Genomic DNA, 23,490 nt, shown 5'->3' on the forward strand with positions numbered 1-23,490 from the left:
GTCTGATTTGTCCAATGTACACAGCAGAGGGGCATTGCTGGCACAAGATGGTGCATATCTCATAAATAATTTGCATGGTATAGCTGATGTGATTAGGTCCCGTGATGGTGTCACTGGGGTAGATGTGTGAACAGAGTTGGCAATGGGGTTTATTGCAAGGCTTGGTTCCTGGGTTAACCTAGCTGTCAAATAATACTACTACATTCAAGATAAGAACCAGTGAAATTATTTGGAAGGGATGGGAGGGTACAGGAAAGCAAACTCATAGGCAATATCAATGTTTTGATACAAACTATTAAACTGCACTATTTTATAGCACTCCCTTAAAGTAAGTTTTCATGTATTATACAAAAGACTGCAGATACCTTCTGATGTATATGAGACTGGCATCTACTTCTTGTAGTTTTTCAGAAATTCTATTTTCTACAGCTTTGTATGACTCTGGTACTTTAGAAAAAAAATCAATATTCTTTACTAATATTTCTCCTCCAGGGATAAAAAGAGTGCTTTTGTAGTTAACTGAGGCAAGGAGTAAGGGTGAGAAGTTAATGCTGCTGTATTTATAGGATAAAATAAGAGTGCCCAGCAGCTACCAGTATTGGTAACCTTTCCCACAACTTATGGATTCTACACCTTGCTTTGCCACTGGTTAACACGGATTTTAAGTGTGTATTTTCGTATTAAGGCTGCATGGATAGGGTTGGTTGGAAAAAGCCAGGTATTACAGGTTGATTCATCTAAATCTGGCAGGTTCCAATCAGGTGCTCAATGTGTAGAGCCCTGCAAATCTGCAGATGTGGATATCCACAGCTCATTTTTGAGGATATAGATGAGGATACAAAATGTTGTATCCACACAGGGCTCTAGGGATGTGATCGTATTCTCTAAAGGACTTGATGGGCTACTACACGTACCTTTGTTAAGGAAGACGAGTATCACTGGTTTCAAACCCTATCGCGAAAGAGTGATGGCATTATGTGGAGCTCTGGTGAGTGCTAAGCACACTCATATTTACCACAGCTGCAATGCAAAGGAGGACAGTGGGGGGTTGTCATATGATGCTAGAATCACCATATAATTGATTAAGATTGCTTTGGTCCCAAAATTGTACAATAAAACCTTAATATAACCCTATATCTTTAAAATTGCTTATAGGATTTTGTTTCAACCTTCCCAGAAAAATTCTACCTTGGAATGGAATGTTGCATGTGAATTTCCAGGGAGAATGGTTTCATTTTGGGAAGCAGGGAGCAGAGGCTGGAATGCAATCTTCACCACTAAGTAACTACTGTAGTATGATTCTATAATGAAGGTGAAATAAGCAAAAGTACAGTGAAACAATTACTGTAATCATACACAATATACACTGTTCCCAACTAATCTGGAGGTTGCTCAAATTCTAAATCTGTTATACCCAAGGCAAAATCAATGATATATATAAAATTCATGTTCTCGATCAAAATTTGTAACACATTTTCAGCAACATAGGAAATATTTGAAAACATCTAAAAATGTTTTCGATTTACTGTTAATGTGAAATAACCATTTTAAAATTCAGAAATTAAATGTGAGTGAAGATACTCCAATGTCTTCAGGAGATAATGCCTGAGACCAAGCATACAATTTAGCGGCTTCATGCTCCCACTCTTCATCTGAAAAGCTAGAATGATCTTCAGGGTTTTCAACTGGTGCAGTCATCCTTTCTTGATGTTCATTTGAGTGACTTCTATTTGTAACATCCAATTTCCAATCCTGAACATTATACACACTATTTATTATATCAAAACAGCAAGAATTTTCTACTTCAGATCACATTATATAGCTTTGTTATGGTAAATTCAGATAAACCAAACAGAACTCAACAGTAGAGATTTGATATTTCTCACTGTTACATGAGTGTGAAAACAAACCCTAGACATGCATTTGTCAAGTCTAGAGGAGCTGATTCTGTGACAGGATTGTGTTGCAGTTACTAATTTACAGTATGAATGTTAAAACATAAGTTTAAAAAGTTTAAAACATTATTGTTGAAAAAAATATTTGAGTGTCTTACACTTTTTTTTTTCTTAAAAATGTTAATCTGTTCAGCTGGTGCTATTATGCATGGGGCTGTAGCACAGGTGCACTTATCAGACCATCTTCTCAAGTGAAGAGAATGAGTAAGTGAATAAATCAGACTTGCTGAGAGATAAAGAACATGTAGTCATCCTAAAGAGAAACTCAGTCTAGAGAGAGAGAAGAGGGCACGAGGCATTAGATGACAACTCTCTCAAACTCTTAGGCAGAAGGTCTAGGGGAGAGATGTGTGAAGAGTAGGAGAATTTTGGGGAATAATCCTGAACTGAGAAGCCTTACTGGGTGAAAAGCCCAAGTTATAAGAGGTCTACAAAGGACTGAGTCAGAAGGGAAGGCTATAAGAAAAGATGATGAAGAGCTGGAAAGACTTAATTAGAGCTGGGTGAATAACTGCCTCTTTTTTGTTTGGTTGCAGTTTGAAAATATTATTGGTTTGAGTTGAATTGAATTTTTTTTAAAAAAACAATCTGGCGAATCAAAAGTTGGAAAAATATGAGTTGAATAAAATGTTGGAGAATTTCTTTTGTATCAAACTGAAACATTTTATATATTTTTTTAACCTTTTTAATAAGATCAAAAGGAATTGAAGGGCTAAGATAGTGATCCTCAAAGTGGGCCATGGGCCCACCTTGAGAGAGCTAAAAGGCCAATCTGGTTTCTTCACTTCATGGCTTTGCAGCCAAGGAGCCAATAGGCAAACAAACTGGAACAACCTATTAGCAGCTTTTTCAAAGCGGCCAGCCCACTTTGAGAAACACTAGACTAGATGTCTAACCAGTCACTCTCCTAGTTCTTTCACTACCCCATCATAGTTTCCTCATCCCAGTCTTATTCTTAGCCTAATTTTTCCATTTTCCATTTTCAAACTTCTGCTCCTAGACTTAGTCTCACCCCGTCAGACTTCTTGCCCACAGCTCCTTGCCCAGTTAGTTCCTGTTCCTTCCCCAACCTTGACATGTTTCTCCAGTTGTCTGTCCACGTTGTGTCCTGACTGGCTCCCAATCTCAGTCTCCCTTCCTGCCCTTTTCATATGTGTCCTCTCCTGCCCCAGATCCTTGTTTCAGTCTCTTAATCCAGCCAGACCCAGATCTCCCCCTGCATTGTGGTTGCTTGTCTCATCACTATTTTCTCCCACCTCATTATTTCCCAGTCACTTTGCTCAACCAGCCCCACCTCTGCCTCCTTATCAGATTTCTCCACTCTGCCCCATCTCACTGCAGTTCCCAGCCTTTAGTCACAGCTCCTTGCAGTGCCTTATGTCTGTTTTATTCAGGCTACATTTAAATTAGATGGTTTCCTTCTACATGCTGCCTGAGTACCTGCCTATAACTGCAGACCAATGAGTACTTCCTGTATAGACATGGTAGAGTTTTGTTCTGGAAAAAAAAATCAGTGCATTTCCTATTTTGTATCATTAACACATCAGTCATTAATGATTTACCTCTCTCTTTTTTTCAAGCTCATAAACTTTTTTCATTTTTGCTACCTTCTGTCGAGCTTGGTGTGAGCGACGTGCTGAAGGTCTAGGCAGTAAAGAGGGTCGATAAGACCTACATGAAGAGGTGGCTGTTGGAGGACAAGGTGTAGGAGACCTAGAAAAGTTGAGCATTATGTAAAGAACCCAAATATGAAACATCTTGAAAGGTATGTTCTATCGGATGCTCTGCTGAATTCTTAAACAAATCAAAGATTAAAAAAAAAGCCTAGACCACATACATAACTGCAAGAACAAATTATGAAGGCATATTCATGATTTCAGGTAAAAATGGCTAGAAAAAATGTTTAAAAAATAGAAAATTCTATGTTAGTTTTAAATCCTTAGGATCCTTTCTTTATCAGGAGTCACACTTCTTAGTAAATCCCATTAGCCTGCTGAGCCCAGAGGTATTCATGTCCCTGTGCCATAGCTTCCATGAGATTGGTGTGCATGCATCAGACATCAAAGATGGCATAATAGCTGCATCAGTCAATTGTTATCTAACACACACACCTTTCTCACTGTTCCTTCTCCTGGCCTCTAAAGTTCCTCTCGTGTGGCTCTGTTCCAGACCCCACAAAACTTACAACTTTTCAGACTGTGTCTATCTAACAGTCTTTCCCTCACCAAAAAAAGTCAAGCACCAATGTTCACTAAAATCAAAGGATATGTCTACACTGCACAGAAAATCCTCCAGTGCTGAGTATCAAAGGCCAGGTCAATTGACTTGGACTTGCAGGGTTCAGGCTGCAGGGCTAAAAATTTAGTTAGTCCCACTTGGGCTCTGAAACCCAGAGCGGGGGAAGAAAGGGGTCTCAGGCTCCAGCCTGAGCAGGAATGTCTACGTGGTTATTTTTAGCCAGACAACAAAAGCCCTGCATGCCTGAGTCAATTGACCAAGATTCTGAGAATTGGTACGGTGGGTTTCTCTCTGCAGTGTAGACCTACCCAATTCACAGCATTTGGTGTGGAGATGTGTGTGACCTACTTCCACCCTGACTTGATTAGCTTCATTAACACAAGTAATTTCTTCCTTGTATATACCCCTGCTTCTGTAGCTTCCACTCTATATCACCTGATAAAGTGGGTTTTTCCCACAAAAGTTTGTCCAAATGAATCTGTTAGTCTCTCAGGTGCCACAGGACTCCTTTTTTTGTGTTTGTGGGTTTGTTAGGCTGTATCTGCCCAAAAAAAAGCCCAAACGTAGGTACCTTTGAGACTAGATAACTTTTAGTTTGCACCACCAGCATCCACATGGGGGAAGTCACAACACATTGGTGCACGTTGCAATTCACAGCCCCATGCTCTGAACTGTGAGGCCATACAGACAAAAGAATCTGTTAACCTTCGCAAGGAGTTGAACTGCATGGTTACCTGTTGTCACAATCAAAGTTGATCAATGGGATATGTGATTTCATTCCAATTATTAGTGAAGAGATGATCACACTGGAAAATTACCAGTTGTGGCAGTAACTGACACATCTCTCCTAGTAGCATTGACAATCCTTATAAGTATGCTATACTATTATGCAAAGGAAAGGGGTTGTTTGTAGCAAGGGAATGACATAAGAGTTCACGAATTAAAGCTGGGGATTGCTGTGGAGGAAAGATAAGGAGATGAGATGGCAACAATTGAATGCATTTAACTAGACAAAGTATAACTAATTAGATGTGTGTCTCATCAGGTGGATTACTTTCACCCTTCATCTACCTATATAATTTTAGATTATAAACTCTGCATTGCAGAGACTGTCATCCTCCGTGTTCGGGGAAAGCAGCTAAGCATTCTGGGTGCTGCCACAACATAACAGAAATCACAGTTGAATGGGAATAAAAATCCAACTACTATTTCACATAGTAGATCTCATTCCTTTGAAACACTGAGATCAGTGAGGGAATCAGAGGGCAATTCACATGATCACTGCCTATACCTATGCTGTAAACTACTGGTTGAACAGGTGACTTCATACTTGATGGCTGTCAATACAGTAATAGCCAACAATGTAACTTTTATAGGAGACAGGAAGATTCCTGACAAATCTGACAGTAATCCTTTAATGAAAAAAAGCTGAAAAAGTCAGCTTACTTTTAAAAAGACCAGAAAAATAAATTCATAAAAAGATGTGCTGGCAATCAAAATAAGAATGACATGACTCAGTGTTATGTTTTCCATTGCAGCGAACATACTTAGGGTACGTCTAGACTACCGCGTTTTGTCGATGGAAGTTTTGTCGACAGATACTGTCGACAAAACTTCCGTCGACAATTTGCGTCCAGACACATGGAGTTCTGTCGACAAAGCAAGCCGCTTTGTCGACAGAACTCCGTAGTCTGGACGCAGTGTTACAGGCAATAACACCTTCTGTCGACAGAGTTCTGTCGACAGAAAGTGTTATGCCTCGTAAAATGAGGTATACCAGCGTCGACAAAACCGCGGAGTTCTGTCGACGTTATGTCGACAGAACTCCGCGGTAGTGTAGATGCTGGTATTGTTTTGTCGACAAAAGTCCACTTTTGTCGACAAAACTAGGTAGTCTAGACACACCCTTAGAGAAAAGATTTGGATTAAGGCCTCTTAAAACCAAGTAGATTTGTGATTTAAAAGAGTATATCAAGACACTTGATATTGACACCAAATATTTCCCAGCATGTGTTAGTGAGAAACACACTGATGGTGGAAGTTAAAAAATGTTATCGGTAATTTTAAAGCAAAATCCAATATATAAAGCAAAATCCAATTTTTCTCTTCTATAGGTGGAGATTTGTGGCACGTACTTGTTATATTGCCAGGAAATGATCATGCAGACCTTTTTCTACAAAAAAATTAAAATGTTGTTGGACCATCTGCAAGACAATATTATTTAGCTGATAATGCAAAGGACTACGAGTAACTCCTGGGTTCTACTCTTGACTCTGTACTGATTTTGTGTATGAACTTTGGCAAGTCACAGAATTCCTCTGTGCTAATTTATCCCCATTTTACAAATGGGTAATTTTACCACTGTCACTGCTGTTTTGTAAACAATAAGTATTTTGAGATCCTTACAATAAAACAAAGGATAGAAATTAAAAATAAAAAATTAAGCTTATTATGGATAAGTTGTTGGGACTTTTTACCTGACTTGAGAAACAGTCATGAGTTGATCATGCCGTGTCTCTTCATTCTGTGGCCTCAGGAGCAGAAATGTCAGTTTCTCCTTAAGTCGGTTTGACAATGTCCCAGACTGTGCATAATCCATTATGTCATACATTATCATTGTTTTGGGAAAGTTTTCCAGAGATAATTTTCTCCAGCGGTTGTCTCTGCCACCAAAGTATGCTGGGGTCTCATCCAGGTTACTGATATACTATAAGGCCACAAAATAATAATAAATAAATGCTTGCTCAAAACCTAATGGAATCTCAGTACAAATCAAAATCTCCCCCATTCATATGTTCTCATCCTCAATCATTTTGATGATGAGCTTGCACATTAAAGAAAACCTTATTCAGAATAAATCAAACAGTTGGAACCCCAGAAATGACCTACTCTGCTTTAAAATTTCTATAATACAATGACATCTATTCTCTGGATCTATCTACCCCTATTACATAAAAATATATACAATTACAACAGAATCACTAAATTTAAACTGATCACAAAAATATGCTTATGCACAATATCAGTGTGAATATCCTTCACTGTTCTAGAACCACCAATAATTAATTGAAATTAAAGTATTGTTTAACATCTTTATGTGCTACCATCCTTCCTACATCTGAGTGGTATATAGCCAATCCTCCAGGATTTGGCTCTAAATTTTTATAAAACAACAATTAACCAGAAAAGGTTTCGCTGCACTAAAACATCAGCAAGTCTTGGTGATAATTTTTCTCTCACTTATATCACTGTAAATCAGACGTAATTCCATCAAAATCACTTCTCACTTATTCCATTTAAAGAGTATCAGAGTATCTGTTATCAGAGGATGATTTTTACCATCCTTGTGTAACCCTGACGATACATATTATAGGATCTAATCCAGACAATTTAATAATTTCTCTGGGGTGTCAGAGAAACACAATCCTAGAGTTTCATTCCGCAGTGTCTTGGATGAATCTCAGATTCATTCACATCTATGCAAGATGGATGTAAAACACTACTAAATCAAATTTCTGTGCTCACAGAGTAGTGTTTTATGTACCTTTTACACTCATTTTGAGCTGATGTTAATGACTGCACAAGTTGTAAGCAGTTAAGAATTGGATCCTTACATTTTCATCTTCCAATTATAGACATGATCAGAGTGACTTTTTCCTCCCAGAAGGGTTTTATTTTTATTATTAAAACCTGTAAGAAAATATTTGAAAACATTTCTTACTTGCATGTAATCTTTCACTGTAGCAACATCTGTTTCATCTATTATTTTGTGGTTTTGGTACTGAAGTTCATCCCATATCATTTGATCATAATATTTCCGATGTCCCATCAACTTGCAAGCATCAACTGCTGCCTAAAAAACCCAGGAAATATACTGTAACTACAAAACAAAACCGTGCACGCACACACTAAAGTCCTCACACTTCATCTCAGGAAAAAGTTTTAATGCTACTGAAATACCAGTACTCAACAAAAAATTAAATAAGGCATTCTGGTTTGTACTCAGAAAGCTCACAATGACTGGAGATGGATTGTCCACTCTGCATAATAAATACTATTATTTATATACTTGTACTATGTAGAAATTCTAGTCATGGTGCAAGAATGCTGTGTCAAGTGCTGTACAAATAGACAAGACAATCCTTGCCCCAGACAACTTACAGTTTAAGCATAAGACAAGAGACAACAAATAGAATACAAGTAAATAATGAGAAAATAGTGGTCCGCATAATGGTGAAACAATTCAGTTGCAAATTTGAAAATAATGCTTTAGTGACATGGCTGCTTCCCCCAGATGCATCAAGTAACTAATCTAGGATTTACATTTTTGATGGAAAATTAAAAGTTAATTATTCAGCCTCCTAATCATTCTTATTTCATTCATGTAAGCTTTTACAGTGACCATTTAATTTGCCTCCCTCTGACAGTATTATTGCTGGAGTGGGTAACAAGCACTACAGTTAGGGTCTTTACTAGCTTTTTAAAAACCTTCATCTTTGTGGCTGAAACTTATCAAGTCTGATTTTTGCCTAATGGTGATATTTGTTTGTTTGAGACTCTGTTTAGAACTGATTCAGAAGGACTGATTTGGTCCACATCTTCACCTTGTATAATTTTCATAGCACTATTCCAGAAAGAATGGATCACAGATCAGACATGAGAATGATAAAAGAATGAAAGGCACTCAAACAACAAGTCAACCAAGCAAAAACAAGAGGCCAGAAACAAGCTGCATCATCCAGATACCATGAAATCACTGAGGAAGTAACGAAAAGTGCCCGTAGGGATAAGAGAAATTTCATAGATGAGACTGCAGAAAAAAGTAGAGGCAGCATCTAAACAAGGGGACTTGAAAACCCTGTATAATACAACTCTAGTCTTGAGCAGAAGGAAGAGAAACCCAAACAAACCAGTCAAAAACAAAGATGGTCAGCTACTTACCACAGTGGGTGAGCAGCTAGCCAAATGGAAGGAGCATTTTGAAGAAGTGTTAAACAGATCACCACCAACAAATTCACCACAGCTAGAAGCAGGAGAACCCCTAGACATTAACACTGGGGCAATTACAAAAGAATGGTCCAAGAATGCTGTTGTACAAGGCAATAAGGAACCTAAAGAATGGCAAGGCAGCAAAACCTGATAATATTCCGCCTGAAGTATTAAAAGAAGGAGGAGCTGCTATAGTGGACAAGCTACACAGTTTGCTAAATCTGATATGGACAACAGAAGAGATTCCAAAGAATTGGAGAAAAGGGCTGTTAGTGAAACTCCCTAAATCCGGTGATCTGTCACTGTGTGAAAAGTGGAGGGGGATTATCCTCATGTCCATCCCAAGCAAAGTATTAATCAGAGTCATCCTAGAACAAATGAAAGATTCCAAAGACCACAAACTACAAGAAGAACAGGCAAGTTTTAGGAGAGGACAATCTTGCACAGACCAGATAGTAACACTTCAGATCATCGTAGAACAATGCATTGAATGGCAAGCACCACTCTACATCAACTTCATAGACTTTATGAAAGCCTTCGTCAGTGTGGACAAGCAGTCCATCTGGACCATCATGCAACATTACGGAGTTCCAGGCAAACTGATTACCATAATCAGGAAACTGTATGAAGAATACTCCTGCCAAGTCATTCATGATGGAAAATTATCAGAAAAATTCCAGGTCACTACAGGTGTACGCCAAGGCTGCCTTCTTTCTCCATTACTCTTTCTGATTGTCCTAGACTGGGTCACAAAAACAGCATATACTGACTCAGGAAGGGGAGTCCAATGGACTCAAACTAGGAAACTTGAAGGTCTAGAGTTTGCCAATGACTTAGCCCTGCTTGCAGATAAACTAGAGCGTGTACAAGAGAAGACGGATGCCCTACAGGAAACAGCTGAGCGAGTGGGCCTTAAGATTAGTCAAGAGAAGACCAAGTTGATGCACATTAACAACAGACAGGAAGATGAAATTACAATTGAAGGAAAAGCAATGCAAGAGGTTGACCAGTTTATATACTTGGGGAGTCTTATCAGCAAGAATGGGGGAATTGAAGAGGATATCAGTGTGAGAACGCGAAAGGCACAACAAGCCTTTACCATACTATGACCAGTCTGGGGTACATGAGCCATTTCAATGAGAACCAAACTACGCATTTTCACTTCTAATGTGAAATCTGTGCTGCTGCATAGCTCGGAGGCGTGGCGTGTTGTCCAGGGCAACACTAAGAGAATTCAGACGTTTGTCAATAAATGCCTTAGACGCATTATCCAGCTAAAGTGGTATGATAGAATGCCAAATGAAACCTTGTGGACCAAAACAAATCAGAAACCAATGGAGGTCCAGATTAAGAAGAGAAAATGGCGATGGGTAGGCCACCTCCTGCATAAAGACTGTGAGGAATGTATCATGAGACAAGCGTTAGAATGGAATCCAAAGGGAAAGAGGAAAAGGGCATGTCCCAAACAAACATGGCGATAAAGCTTCCTGGACAAAGTAAAAGCAGCTAGCTTAACATGGGATCAAATCGAGACTATCGCTAAGGCTCACAAAAGATGGAGAATGACTGTGGAGGCCCTATGCTCCATTAGGAGCCCAAAGGACAAATAGATAGATAGATTGATTGATTTAAAGTCAATGGAGGTATGACATATCAGATTAGGATATGGCCCGTTAAATATAAAAAACACTTTGCCAGTGTAAAAAAAAATTGATTCTTCTAAATGCTGATAACTTTTTCAAACTGCTTTTACACATTAGTAGTTTGGAATAGACACTAGTACTTTAACATAGAAAATATCCCACAGCCTTCCCGTGAAAAAATGTTTTTACTTCACTTGGCATGACTTTGTTTTTCATTTTTTAAAAACATTTTTTTTGTGTGAACTCCCAACATTGAGTGATGTTATAGTACGTATGTTGAGTGGATTTTCTCATTGCCACGGGATACCCTGATCATTCCATCTCTCCCCTCTCGCAATAGAGTACTAATTGCCTATTGCCCTCTCATACAGAAATGTCTGTATTTCAATGGTTTATATCTATAATTACTAGGCCCTCTTGGTAGTAAAGAAGTTGAGAGGTAAAATTATTATAAATAAAAAATAATTGAATTGATCAATGGCCATACCCCATTTTTCTGGTAGTGATTTAAAACCTCTTTTACTCAAGACAATACAGTAAATAAGGACTAAGCCATTTGAAAGGGGGAAAACACACTAGTATGTGCCTTCAGAAATCCAACCTGAAAACCAAGCTTCACCACACAATTTCGAAAAGATTCGTCTGGTTTTGGTCCAAAATATTTTTTGCTGCTTATATTACAGGAATAACAAATACTAGAGTATGGATTTGCTTCTATGCTTGAAGAAAAACAACTTATTATTTGTATTACTGCAATACCATCATGGACCAGGGCCCCACCATGCTAATCTGTTTTCAAATGCAGAACAAAAGGAGATCCACACCCCAAAGACCTTATAATCTAAATGTACACAGTATATCTTTATTGGCACTTATACTAGAGATGAGCATTGTACAGGAAATTATATCAAATAGAATTTATTGTTCAGTGTATTAGAAGTTAAGGTTTTGTTTTTACCTTCATCAACACTGCAAGGATAACCTCTCAAAAGAACATGGTTAAAGGAGTTCAGCAAACTTATAAAAAACAAATCTTTTGATGTGACTAATTTTAGGGGCCTAAAAGTACAGTTTTAGTGTCTATTTAAATAAAGGCAGATTTGAACTTCAAAATAATTGTAAGAACAGTTATACAGAACAGTGTCTATGATGACTAACTTTCCTAGAAAAAAATTAATTCCAAAAAGAATATTGACTTTGATGTACAAAGAGTTTTATATACTATCCTGAAAATATAAAACAATATTGTGTAACGAATGAAGCGGCTACTTATTAGAATTGGAGATGTGTGTGACTGAGGATAAAGATGTTATAAGATTTTGCAAAATAAAGTTCAGAGACAAGGTATAGATTAAATGTAGTAAGTGAAGAAAAAATCATATATAAACATCTAGTAAGTCACCTCACTTGCTGGACTTATTGTTCTTTTTCCACTTAGGTACTTGCTGCCTTGGCCTCCAGTATGGCGAAAAATCTTAAATACAATGAAAGGTGGAAACTTATGACCAGCAAATCTAAAGAAACAACAAACAAAGTTAACTGACACCATAAAGATCAGATCCCTTATTGTTTAAACTGGAAGAGATAACTCTTAGTTAAACACTCAAGATTTCAAACCATCCTCTAAAAACTGTAGGGATAAAAAAACAAAACCCAAATTATAAAATTTAAACATGATTGCCAGCACACAGTTGCTGTGGTGACCTGCACTATTGTAACTCCCTTCAGGCAGAGTGGGGCTTTGCAGCCTAGGTTACGCTGGGGAAACTCAGACCTGAATTCATTTATAGTAAATATACATAAAGACAAAAATGTTGTTAGGGTTAGGTAAGATTGGAAATATATATATATCAGTAATTTAAGAAGTGGAGAAAACTTGACAGATAAGACTTGAAAAAATATTGAAAAGCTAGGAAATGAGATGTGATAAAAATTAAGGAAGAAAAACTCACAATCCTGCATTTCAGACAGTATGGAAATACAAAACCATGATATGTAATTTTTATTTTGTATCCAACATACTGGAGCTGCCCACATTCATGAGGCAATCTAATGTGTGAAGATGAATCGTGTCATATCTATTTTGTGAAAAGAAAATGACCCCAGTGTTTTTGTAAAGCATGCATTAGCTGCATTCAATTCTCTAGATACATTTAAAACAGACCAATATGTTTTAAAAAATCCCCAGAATCTCTTCCAAACTAATAACAGGAACAACTGTTGTCAAAATAAATAGAATTTGTACATTCATGCTAAATGTTTGATCAAAAGCCAAAGAACATCTTTTTTACCTTTTTTTAAAAAGGAATAAAGTTAGCTACCTAAATCTACATGCAGGTTTCTTAGTGACTCATGGAAGCTGCAGAGTGTTCTGAACTCTGAAAACCTGGTCACATATTTAAGTGGCTAAATGGGGATTTAAGAATCTAAAATTAGATCTTGTTTCTGGAAGTCCTGGCCTGACAAACTCTCTTTGACTTGAATGGAGCAAGATTTGAGACACTCGGAAGGAATTTTATTATAGAATTACAAAGCAAGGACTCAATCTGTCATTTTACAGTACAGGATCAGAACTTGGGTTGCCAACTTTCTAATTGCAGATCGAGGACGCCCTTGCCAGCCCCTTTACTGAGGCCTCATCCCCACTGACTCCATCCCATCCCCCCCATCACTTCTTATCCCACATACCCTTGCTCACTTTCACCAGGCTGGCACAGGGGGCTGAGGTGCAGGAAGGGGTGCAGGCTCCAGCTGGGGGTATAGACTCTGGGGTGGAGGTGGGGCCATCGGGTTCTGAGTGCAGAAGGGGGCTCCAGGCTAGGGTGTGGGAAGGGATGAGGGCTCTGGCTGGGGGTGCACACACTGGAGTGGGGCCAGGAATGAGGGGTTGAGGTACAAGAGGACACACAAACGTGGGGGTGGAGCTGAGGGGTTCGCAATGTGCTCTGCAAAGGGCACTGTTCTTGAGGGTAAGAAAATGTTAACTTTCTCTGGTTACTCCGGGTTAGGATAGGGAGTTGGGATGTAGGAGGGGCTATGGGAGTAAGCTCTGGGGTGGCCCAAAAAATGAGGAGTTCCAAATGTGGGAGGAGGCTCCAAGCTGGGGTAAGGGACTGAGGTGTGGGGGATGTGAGCTCTGGCTGGGGTATGTGCTGTGGGGTAGGGCCAGGGATGAGGGGTTTAGGGTGTGGGAGGGAGCTCAAGACTGAAGCAGGAGATTGCGGTGCAGGAGGGAGTGTTGCTTCTGGACGGTGCTGATCTCAGTTGATCCCAGGGAAGCAGTGACATATGCCTCTGCCTCCTAGGCCAAGGAGCGGCCAGGGGGCTCTGTGTGGTGTCCCCATCTCCAGTAGCTGCAGCCCCCAGAACTCCCATTAGGTGCAGTTACCGACATGGAGCCTGCCTGCCTTGTTGCATCTGACCATATTTTAGTGGTCCAGTCAGCTGCGCTGACTAGAGCCAACACGATCCTGTTTTGACCAGGCATTCTGGTAGAAAACTGGATGCCTGGCAACCCTAGTCAGACCATTTATGTGTTGTAAACTTCAGGACTGGAATCTTAATTCCTGCCAAAATGAAATAAGATAATTGAAGTGCGGTCACAGTTTACAAATAGTAAAACACTAGAATTCTTTTTAAAAAATATTTAAATGTTGAACATGGCTATTTGCATTTAGCATTTAATTTCTTTTGTTGAAAGGACAAACTCAAATCAAATGCATTTGTTTGACTGATCACACACTGAATAAACCATACAAAATTCAGATTTCGTAGGGGGCACTTGGAAGCGGTAACTCCGTCCAGAGGACATGGCAGTTGCAGAAATGCATGCTATCTCCACACCCCTTTGCTGAGGCATCTGTATTTGGTTAATGCAGACTAGCAAAAGAAAGGACTTGAGCAATGTAGCTTGTGAATATGCTGATTCAGCTCATCACATGGTCAGGCTCCACTAAGGAAAGGCTCTCTGTGAAAGTCTGATTGCAGTTTAAAGCTGTTCTCCTCTTCCTGAAGCCATGGAGGGAGTAGTGGAAATTGCAAATATCACCAGCTTCCTCAAATGTTAATTTCCACAGAGGACATGACTTATTTCCAAAGTGTTATTTGAATGTTTAAAAATAACAATTAGTGTATATCTGGAGTGTTGTAGAAAAGAAAAATAGCAAAAAATAGTGATGTGGTGTGGTGCAGAAATAATTTCTAAATTAAATGTCTTTAGGAATGTATTGCGCAAGAGGATTTTTCTTGCGCAAGAAGGGGCAGTGTAGATGCTCCTTCTTGCGCAAGAGCCTCTTCTGCAAAAATGGTGGCTCATTAGATATAAAAATGAGACTTGGCGATATTCCACGCTTACCCTCATTTGCATATTTCTGGCGCAAGATCGCGCCAGTATAGACATAGCCTTATAGTTTAAAGTGCTGTTGCAACAGCACTTTAAACTTTAAAGTGTAGACAAAACCTAAGTGTAATGCTGTAATACAAACAACTAATGACACTTTTTTGGTTAACTTTAAAAGTCATCCTGTATGCTGGGTTGAAATAAATATGCATACTTTACCTGAATCTGACTTTACACTGCATACTAGGATCTTTTATAAGTTCAGCTTCTAAAGGACTCACTCTCCTCACAATTTCATATGTAATACAATACTCCTGAAACAGATACAGACATTATTCAAAAAAAATTGAGCGGTTTGGGTTCTTATAATACATTCCAAACCTGTTTCACATAGGAGCTGAGTGTTAATATTTTAAGATGCTCTGATGTTCTTAGATAGCAATTACTATAGAACTGCGATATTTGTTGTTTCTTTTTATGACTCATTTTATTCTTTTACCCCATTATTCTTTACTGAAATTCTTATCTTTTTGCCCTCCTTTTCCAATTTTATAAGTTTTATTTTCTCAGCTTTGCACTACATAAAACAAAAACAAGGTTGTTTTCAATAAAAACAACAAACATTAGGAAATATCTTGCATACAATTTTAGCTCCTCTCTTTTACTCAACCCCACCCCCCAAACTGTCTAGGTAAGTGCTCTCTTTTTTCCTTCTCTATCTGTCGTTCCTTTGCTCTTAAACGATCATCAATCTCTCGCTTTACCCCAGAGACATTACTGAACAAGGGGAAAAAAATTCTGATTCCACTCCAATATTTTCTGTGCTCAGTGACAGACTTATGAGAGCAAAGAATGTGCAGAGCAGTCCACGGCCAAGTCTACACTGGCACTTTATGTCATTGTAACTTTCTGGCTCAGGGGTGTTAAAAAATACCAGTTTACTGTATCACAAGTTATACCAGTGTAATTCCTTGAGGGGTCTTTCCCTTCCCCCTATTTCAGTGGTTCTCAACTCGTTTCAGTCCACGAACCACCAGGCCAATCAAAAAATGTTCACGAACCACCTCCAGCACATGAAGCACAGGACAAATGACACAGAAACTGCTCAGCACAACGGCGGCAGCTACACTGATGCTCAGAACTTCAGATGGACGTTACCAGCAACACAACGCGGTTGCGTCCTAGGTGACACTATGGATGATGCGCCACATGCTTGTGAACACAGCGTAAACCATACTAATGGTGGCGCCTGCTCGCACAGTGTGACTTTGGACAATGTTCCTGTGGACCACCAGTTGAGAACCACAGCCCTATTTGGTTTACAGTGGGTTCTGAGCTCATTCCAGAAGAAGAAGGTCCCCCTAGAAGAGTAACTGCATCAGTAGCCAAGCAAAGTTGTGTGGGTAAGTGTCCCTCTGTATCAATGTCCTTGTCGTGGGTAGTTTACAGCCAGGAGGGGAAAGGCTTTTCCAGAGGAGCATACCGCGGCCCGAATGGTCTGTGTTAGCAGCCTGAACAGCCTCCTGTCGATGTGACTCCACCAAGCTCGCTGAAGAGTTTTAGCTGCCAGCTCCTCTTCTGTCCTGACAGCCAAGAGACACGAGATCAGCACCCCAACCCCCTGCACTTACAATAGGGGCCCATGGGTCTTGTTTTGGCCAAGGCAGCTTCTTTTTTAAAGCCCCGTCCCAGCTGCCCTGGCGTTTTAAAAGTGGCCACGTGTCCAGTTTGCCGCCGTGCTCAGCTGGGACAACCGGCCCTTGTTTCTCACAGAGCGGCGGAGAGAGCAGGGGCACGGGAGGGGAGCAGCCAGCCCCGCAGCTGGCGGGGGAGGGGCTCAGGCGAGCAGGGGGGGGATATGCCCCCCCCCAAGCAGAGCAGAGACAGCGGGACCGTTTGGGGGCGCGGCAGCAGCGGGGACACGGTCCCGGCACGGAGGGTGACGTTGCGAGGAGGGGGGAAGGGAGCGGGTGCCCCCGAGCGTCCCCACGGCCTCCCTGATGGTGGCCTCGGCCTGGCAACGCCGAGACCCCGCCCCAAGCCGGCGCGCGAGGGCGGCGAACACGCGGGGAGGGGGCGAGGCGGTTACTCACAGCCGCGCGGGATACCGCGCCCCGCTCAGCATCCTGACCCGGCGCCTCCTGGTTGCCTAGAGACCAGGGCACGCGGGGCCGGGACAGGCCACGCCCCCCCTCTTCTCTCCTGCCCTTCCCCCGCCGGTGTTTGTCGTTGGACCGCCAACGCAGCGCGTGCGTCTCTGACGTCATCGCGCAGCGACCTGGACGGGAGCAGCGCCGCCGCGATGTTCAAGGTGAGAGGAAAGTCCCGCGCGCGCGGGGTCCGTGTCCCGCCGCCCGCCCGCCCTGCGGGAGCCTCCTGCCCAGCGCGCTGCTGCCGGGGCCCGGGCTAGGGAGCCACCGCTGCCGCCAGCCCCGGCTGGGTGACTCGTGTGCCCGGCCCCGCCCGCCCGCGCCGAGCGCTGGCCCCTGCGCGACCTGCCTGCGGCGCCGGGTGCCGGTGCTCGCTGCGTGTTCTCCAGGGCTCCCTCTGCTTCCGTGCCGGGCTGTGCATGGGCCTTGCGGGCACGGGCGGCCTGGCAACAGGGGGGGCGCAGGATAAAGCGGTGCCGAGCGAAATCCTCTCCCGGTGGGACTCCGATGACCTGCAGCGTTTGCTACTTGAGATGCGGCCTCAGTTCTGCAAGTCACCGCAGCCGAGCGAGTGGAGCCGCACTCTTGTGGCCGGCACCCGCAGGTGTGTTTTCGTGGTGTGGTGCTATAAGCTGGGCGGAGGCCTGAGCATGGCTGTAAACCCGGTGCCTCCGTTTTGAGCCCAGCTTAGTAAGCCATTTGCGCTCCAGCACAGGCCTGGGAACAGCCTGCTAGGCAGATTGGTTGAAACAAAGGGGAAGAAGACATGGTTCGTTCTCAGAATGGAGAGAGGGAGTGTCCTCCAGGAGTCTGTACTGGGACTATTGGCGTTCTGCAGTCATAAATAGTCAGGAAAAAGAGGTAAACTGGTGGCAAAATTTGCAGGTGATACAAAATTTCTGTAGCTAATACAAAGTATAGTACAAAGCAGACTGCAAAGAGTTACTAAAGGATCTCCCAAACTCTATGATAGGGCAACAAAATGTTAAGTGAAATTCGGTGTAGGGATGTGAATGGATAACTGGTTAACTGCTTAACAGGTGATGCCTACCAGGTAACCATGAGCAGAGGGCCATTCCAGCCTGCTGGCTGACAGCCTCCCATGGGGCAGGGCTGGCAGCCCCCCAAGCAAGCTGATGGCTGTGGCCAGACTGAAGCAGCCCCTACCCACAGCAGATAGGGTGCTCCAGCTGCCCTCCTTTTAATCAGTTAATTGGTTAAACACCGTGTTTAAAGATTTTACATCCCTAGCCTAAACTACAGAATTAGGTAAATGTTAGGCAGCTTAGCACAACCATTTTGAGTACTCTTCAACATCGACATAACTCGAAGAGGCACAGGGCTTTTATTGATGTAAAGCGACATAGTGTCCTTATAGACCAGGGAGCGGCAACCTAAGGTAGCAAGTGCACCGCCTGAGTTCACACACTATCTCAGTGGGCCACAAAATTGTCATAATAATAAAGATGGTCTCCTGGAATAGGGTAGTTTTGCCAACCACTTCTGTACCTAGAGTTTTTGAGGTGTGCCAATTGCACACAACATTGTGAGAACTGTGTGCTCCATCTGCATCCAGAGTGCTGCTATAGTTCAATCAGCACGCACCTCACTTCATGTGCCCTTGCTTTGTGTATATGTCACTTTTGTAATACTTGTAGGGAAAAATCTATGCAGATTGAAACCAGTGGAATCTGGCAATGCTGTTCAAGAGCAACAGTGAACAAAATATCTCATGGGCCTCACATAGAACCCTAGTGAGCTGCAGGTTGCCTGCTATGGCTATAACACTGTACTTATACTGGCTGTTAGCCGTCATTCTTATCAAGAAAGCTGGGCTGTCACAGTTGCAGGGAGCCCTTGTGCTGCATGAATAATCCCAGTTCCCCACTCCCTTTGGGAAGTGCTGGAACTTTGTGGATACTCTGGCTCCTTGTTGCCAGGCACACCTCCAGGCTCTTGGTGCTCCACTGCAGCTGGGCTCCCAGCAGGGAACTCTGTGTCCTAAGTCTGGGCTCCCTGCAGAAAGCCTTATGGCAGCACCAGGGCTCCCTGTGGGGAACTCGGGCACAGCCTGGTGGGGAGCCAACAGCCCAAGCTATCAGTACTCCACACTACCCCATAAGTCAGCAGAATTAATCTTGGTGAGATTGTGCACTATTGGATATGAATCAGTGCACTGATTGCTACTGTTACTATAAGTCAGTCTAATATAGACAGACTTCTATTTCTATATGCATGTGCGCTAAGACTTCATATTTGACAGTTTCACATGATAAGCTAAGTCAGGATATCTTCCTCTGCTGCTATATTTTCTTAATGAAATCTGCCTCTTCTAATCCACTTCCAGTTAATTCATGCTGTTTGCTGCTGTGTTTGGAGCAACTGGTAAACAAATAGCTCCTCTGGAGAGAGATGTTCTGTAAGCACCTAATCCTGGAAAGTCTACACATGTGGAAAGTTAAGCACATGTTGAAATTTAAATAAGAATGGCCACACTGGGTCATACCAATGGTCCAACTAGCCTAGTATCCTGTCCTTTAACAGTGGCCAGTGCCAGCTGCTTCAGAGGAACTGAACAGAACAAGTAATCATCAAGTGATCCATCGCATGTCGTCCAACTCCAGCTTCTGGCAAACAGAGAGTAGGGACATCCTAACTAAAGGCCATTGGTGGACCTATCCTCAATGAATGTATCTAGCTTTCTTTTGAACCCTGTTAAAATGTTGGCCTTCACAGCATCCCTGGCAAATAATTCTACAAGTTGATAGCATGTTGTGTGTAGCAGTACTTCCTTTTGTTTGTTTTAAACCTGTGTGATTATTAATTTCATTGGGTGAGCTTTAGTTATTATGTGAAGGATCAAATAATGCTTCCTCGCTCACTTTCACCATAGCAATTGAGATTTGATAGACCCTCTGTCATCTCCTCCTTTAGCCATCTCTTTTTCAAGCTGACCAAGTCTAAGACATTTGTACTATGTCTTTCTTACTAATAAACTAGAAAGATCAGCCCTTAAACACTGAAATAGTTTTTAAGATCTTAAAAATTTATGAATTTACCATACAAATCTTTCATTGCCTATCTTTTACTTTCTACTAGCTAGTTTACAGACTTCTAAAAGTTCCAAAACACTATTGTTCCCAATCATTTTTGTCACTTTAGCTACGTCTAGACTGGCATGATTTTCCGGAAATGCTTTTAACGGAAAAGTTTTCCATTAAAAGCATTTTTGGAAAAGAGCGTCTAGATTGGCACGGATGCTTTTCCGCAAAAGCACTTTTTGCGGAAAAGCGTCCGTGCCAATATAGACGTTCTTTTCCTCAAAAAAGCCCCGATCGCCATTTTCGCGATCGGGGCTTTTTTGCGGAAAACAAATCTGAGCTGTCTGCACTGGCCCTTTTGCGCAAAAGTTTTGCGCAAAAGGACTTTTGCCTGAACGGGAGCAGCATAGTATTTCCGCAAGAAGCACTGATTTCTTACAGTAGGAAGTCAGTGCTTTTGTGGAAATTCAAGCGGCCAGTGTAGACAGCTGGCAAGTTTTTCCAGAAAAGCGGCTGATTTTCCGGAAAAACTGGCCAGTCTAGACACAGCTTTTCTGTTTAGCAACTTTTACTTGCTTGTATGGTTGTGAAATTAACGCGTCTTTGCTTACTATCCTCTGTAGCATCTGAAGCACTTTTATTCATGTATTCCATTTCAGCTGTGGCCAGCACACCTTAGGGAATGTTTATAACTACTGCACAACTATCTTAAAATAACTGATTTTTAAAGTGATTAATTTCACATTAGTTGCATTGAATGTTTTACCGGACTTCTGTTGCTCATAATGATATTTTCATATAATTGTGTCTGGTCAGATGTATCAGAATAGCATTTTAGATGTTTTTTCTAACATTCTCTCCTTATGCAATCTTTTATAGTTAAGATACTGAGAGTTAGTTAATTGGAGCTTGTAAATAGCTTGATTACCAAGTTTGTGTCCCAAGAGAAAGTATGTTACAATTATGCCTTCAATTAATGTTCTGAAAGAATTTATGTTCATATATTTCAGAGAGTTCATGTGGTTCTTTTAAAAAAAATTAAATTGAACACATGACAGTAAATTACATGTCAGATTTCATAGACTCATAAGGCTGGAAGAGACCTCAGGGAGTCAAGTCCAGCTCCCACCCAAGGCAGGACCAATCCCAACTAAATCAACCCGCCAGGGCTTTGTCAAGCCAAGACGTAAAAACCTCTAGGAATGGAGATTCCATCACCTCCCTAGGTAACCCATTCCAGTGCTTCACCACCCTCTTACTGAAATAGTTTTTCCTAATATCCAACCTAGACCTCCCCACTGTAACTTGAGACCATTACTCCTTGTTCTGCAATCTGTCTGTACTGAGAACAGCCTCTCTTCATCCTCTTTGGAACCTCTTTGGAAGTTGAAGGCTGCTATCAAATCCCCCCTCACTCTTCTCATCTGCAGACTAAATAAGCCCAAATCTCTCAGCTTCTCCTCATAGGTCATGTGCTCCAGCCCTCTAATCATTTTGGTTGCCCTTCCCTGGACCTTTTCCAGTGCATCCATATCTTTTCTGTAGTGGGGGGCCCAGAACAGGACGCAGTACTCCAGATGTGGCCTCACCAGTGCCGAATAAAGGGTAATAATCACTTCTCTAGATCTGCTGGCAATGCTCCTCCTAATGCAACCTAATATTCCATTCACCTTCTTGGGTACAAGGGCACACTGTTGACTCTCATACAGCTTTTCATCGACTATAATCCCCAGGTCCTTTTCTGCCGAACTGCTACTTAGCCATTCATTCCCCAGCCTGTAACAGTGCTTGGGATTCCTCCATCCCATGTACAGGACTCTACACTTGTCCTTGTCGAACCTCATCAGATTTCTTTTGGCCCAATCTTCTAATCTGTCTAGGTCTAATCTGTCTAGGTCACTCTGGACCCTGTCTCTGCCCTCCAACATATCTACCTTTCCCCCTAGCTTAGTGTCATCTTCAAACTTGCTGAGGGTGCAATCTATCCCCTCATCCAGATGTTGAATAATAATAAAGATGTTGAACAAAACTGGTCCTAGAACCGATCCTTGGGGCACTCTGCTAGAAACTGACCGCCAACCTGACATTAAGCCGTTGATCACTACCCGTTGGGCCCGACAATCTAGCCAGCTTTCTGTCCATCTTAAAGTCCATTTATCCAATCCATACTTCCTTAACTTGCTGGGAAGAATATTGTGGGAGACTGTATCAAGAGCTTTGCTGAAGTCAAGGTATCCACTGACTTTCCCATATCCACAAAGCCAGTTACCTCATCATAGATGCTAATCAGATTGGTCAGGCATGACTTGTCTTTGGTGAATCCATGTTGACTATTCCTGATCACTTTCCTCTCTTCCAAGTGCTTCAAAATGGATTCCTTGAGGATCCCCTCCATGATTTTTCCAGGGACTGAGGTAAGGCTGACTGGTCTGTAGTTCCCTGGATTGTCCTTCTAACTTTTTTTTAAAAGATGAGCACTACATTTGCCTTTTTCCAGTCATTTGGGATCTCTCCCAATCTCCATGACTTTTCAAAGATAATGGCCAAAGGCTCTGCAATGACATTTGCCAACTCCCTCAGTACTCTCGGATGCATTAAATCCGGACCCATGGATTTGTGTATGTCTGGCTTTTCCAAATATTGCTTAACCTGTTCTTTCTTCACCGAGGGCTGCCCTCCTCCTTCCCATACTGTGTTGCCTGGTGCAGTAGTCTGGGAGCTGACCTTATCTGTGAACATAGAGGGAAATAAAGCATTGAGTACTTCAGCTTTTCCCACATCATATATCACTAGGTTATATCACTAGGTTATCTTCCTCATCCAGAAAGAGTCCTGAAAATGAATTTTCTTAATGGATTTATTTTGAGTGAGTGTATTACCAATGTTCAGGATAAATAACAACTAACTATAGATTTAAGATATCATATGACTTGCACTTCTACTTAACAATCTACAATCTTTAGTGGAATTGCTACAGAAACCACACTTATAAATGTGGTTGTTAAAAAGAGTAGTATTTTTTTCAATGCAGCAGGAATGGTCTCTAGTGCCATCTATTGATACGTAGTAGGAATTGACTGAGGAATATTCCACAACTTTGGAAAAAAAATTAGTTCTGGCTTGGAGTGACATGTA

At 41.6% G+C, this 23,490-nt stretch overlaps 2 protein-coding genes across 8 annotated transcripts in view; one reads left to right on the forward strand and one right to left on the reverse strand.

Annotated features, from left to right (window-relative positions):
• C1HXorf58 (chromosome 1 CXorf58 homolog) overlaps positions 1-17,390 on the reverse strand; it is a 40,528-nt gene extending 23,138 nt beyond the window's left edge. The window contains exons 1-8 of one of the 5 annotated variants that reach the window (XM_075913306.1): positions 17,258-17,390; positions 16,648-16,747; positions 15,384-15,478; positions 12,228-12,339; positions 7,915-8,046; positions 6,671-6,900; positions 3,518-3,668; positions 982-1,301 (exon numbers count right to left, since the gene is read on the reverse strand). In XM_075913306.1, the coding sequence (XP_075769421.1) occupies positions 1,278-1,301; positions 3,518-3,668; positions 6,671-6,900; positions 7,915-8,046; positions 12,228-12,339; positions 15,384-15,478; positions 16,648-16,747; positions 17,258-17,289 (876 nt within the window). In that variant the 5' untranslated portion in view covers positions 17,290-17,390 and the 3' untranslated portion in view covers positions 982-1,277. Of the gene's footprint in view, positions 1-981; positions 1,302-1,509; positions 1,753-3,517; positions 3,669-6,670; positions 6,901-7,914; positions 8,047-12,227; positions 12,340-15,383; positions 15,479-16,647; positions 16,748-17,257 lie in introns of those variants that run through there. The other 4 variants (XM_075913308.1, XM_075913304.1, XM_075913303.1 and 1 more) reach the window with 4 other exon arrangements.
• APOO (apolipoprotein O) overlaps positions 16,951-23,490 on the forward strand; it is a 92,743-nt gene continuing 86,203 nt past the window's right edge. The window contains exon 1 of one of the 3 annotated variants that reach the window (XM_075913301.1): positions 16,951-17,475. In XM_075913301.1, the coding sequence (XP_075769416.1) occupies positions 17,023-17,475 (453 nt within the window). In that variant the 5' untranslated portion in view covers positions 16,951-17,022. Of the gene's footprint in view, positions 17,476-17,639; positions 17,919-23,490 lie in introns of those variants that run through there. The other 2 variants (XM_075913300.1, XM_075913302.1) reach the window with 2 other exon arrangements.

Source organism: Pelodiscus sinensis, chromosome 1 (genome assembly GCF_049634645.1).
Source record: "Pelodiscus sinensis isolate JC-2024 chromosome 1, ASM4963464v1, whole genome shotgun sequence".
NCBI lineage: Eukaryota > Metazoa > Chordata > Testudines > Trionychidae > Pelodiscus > Pelodiscus sinensis.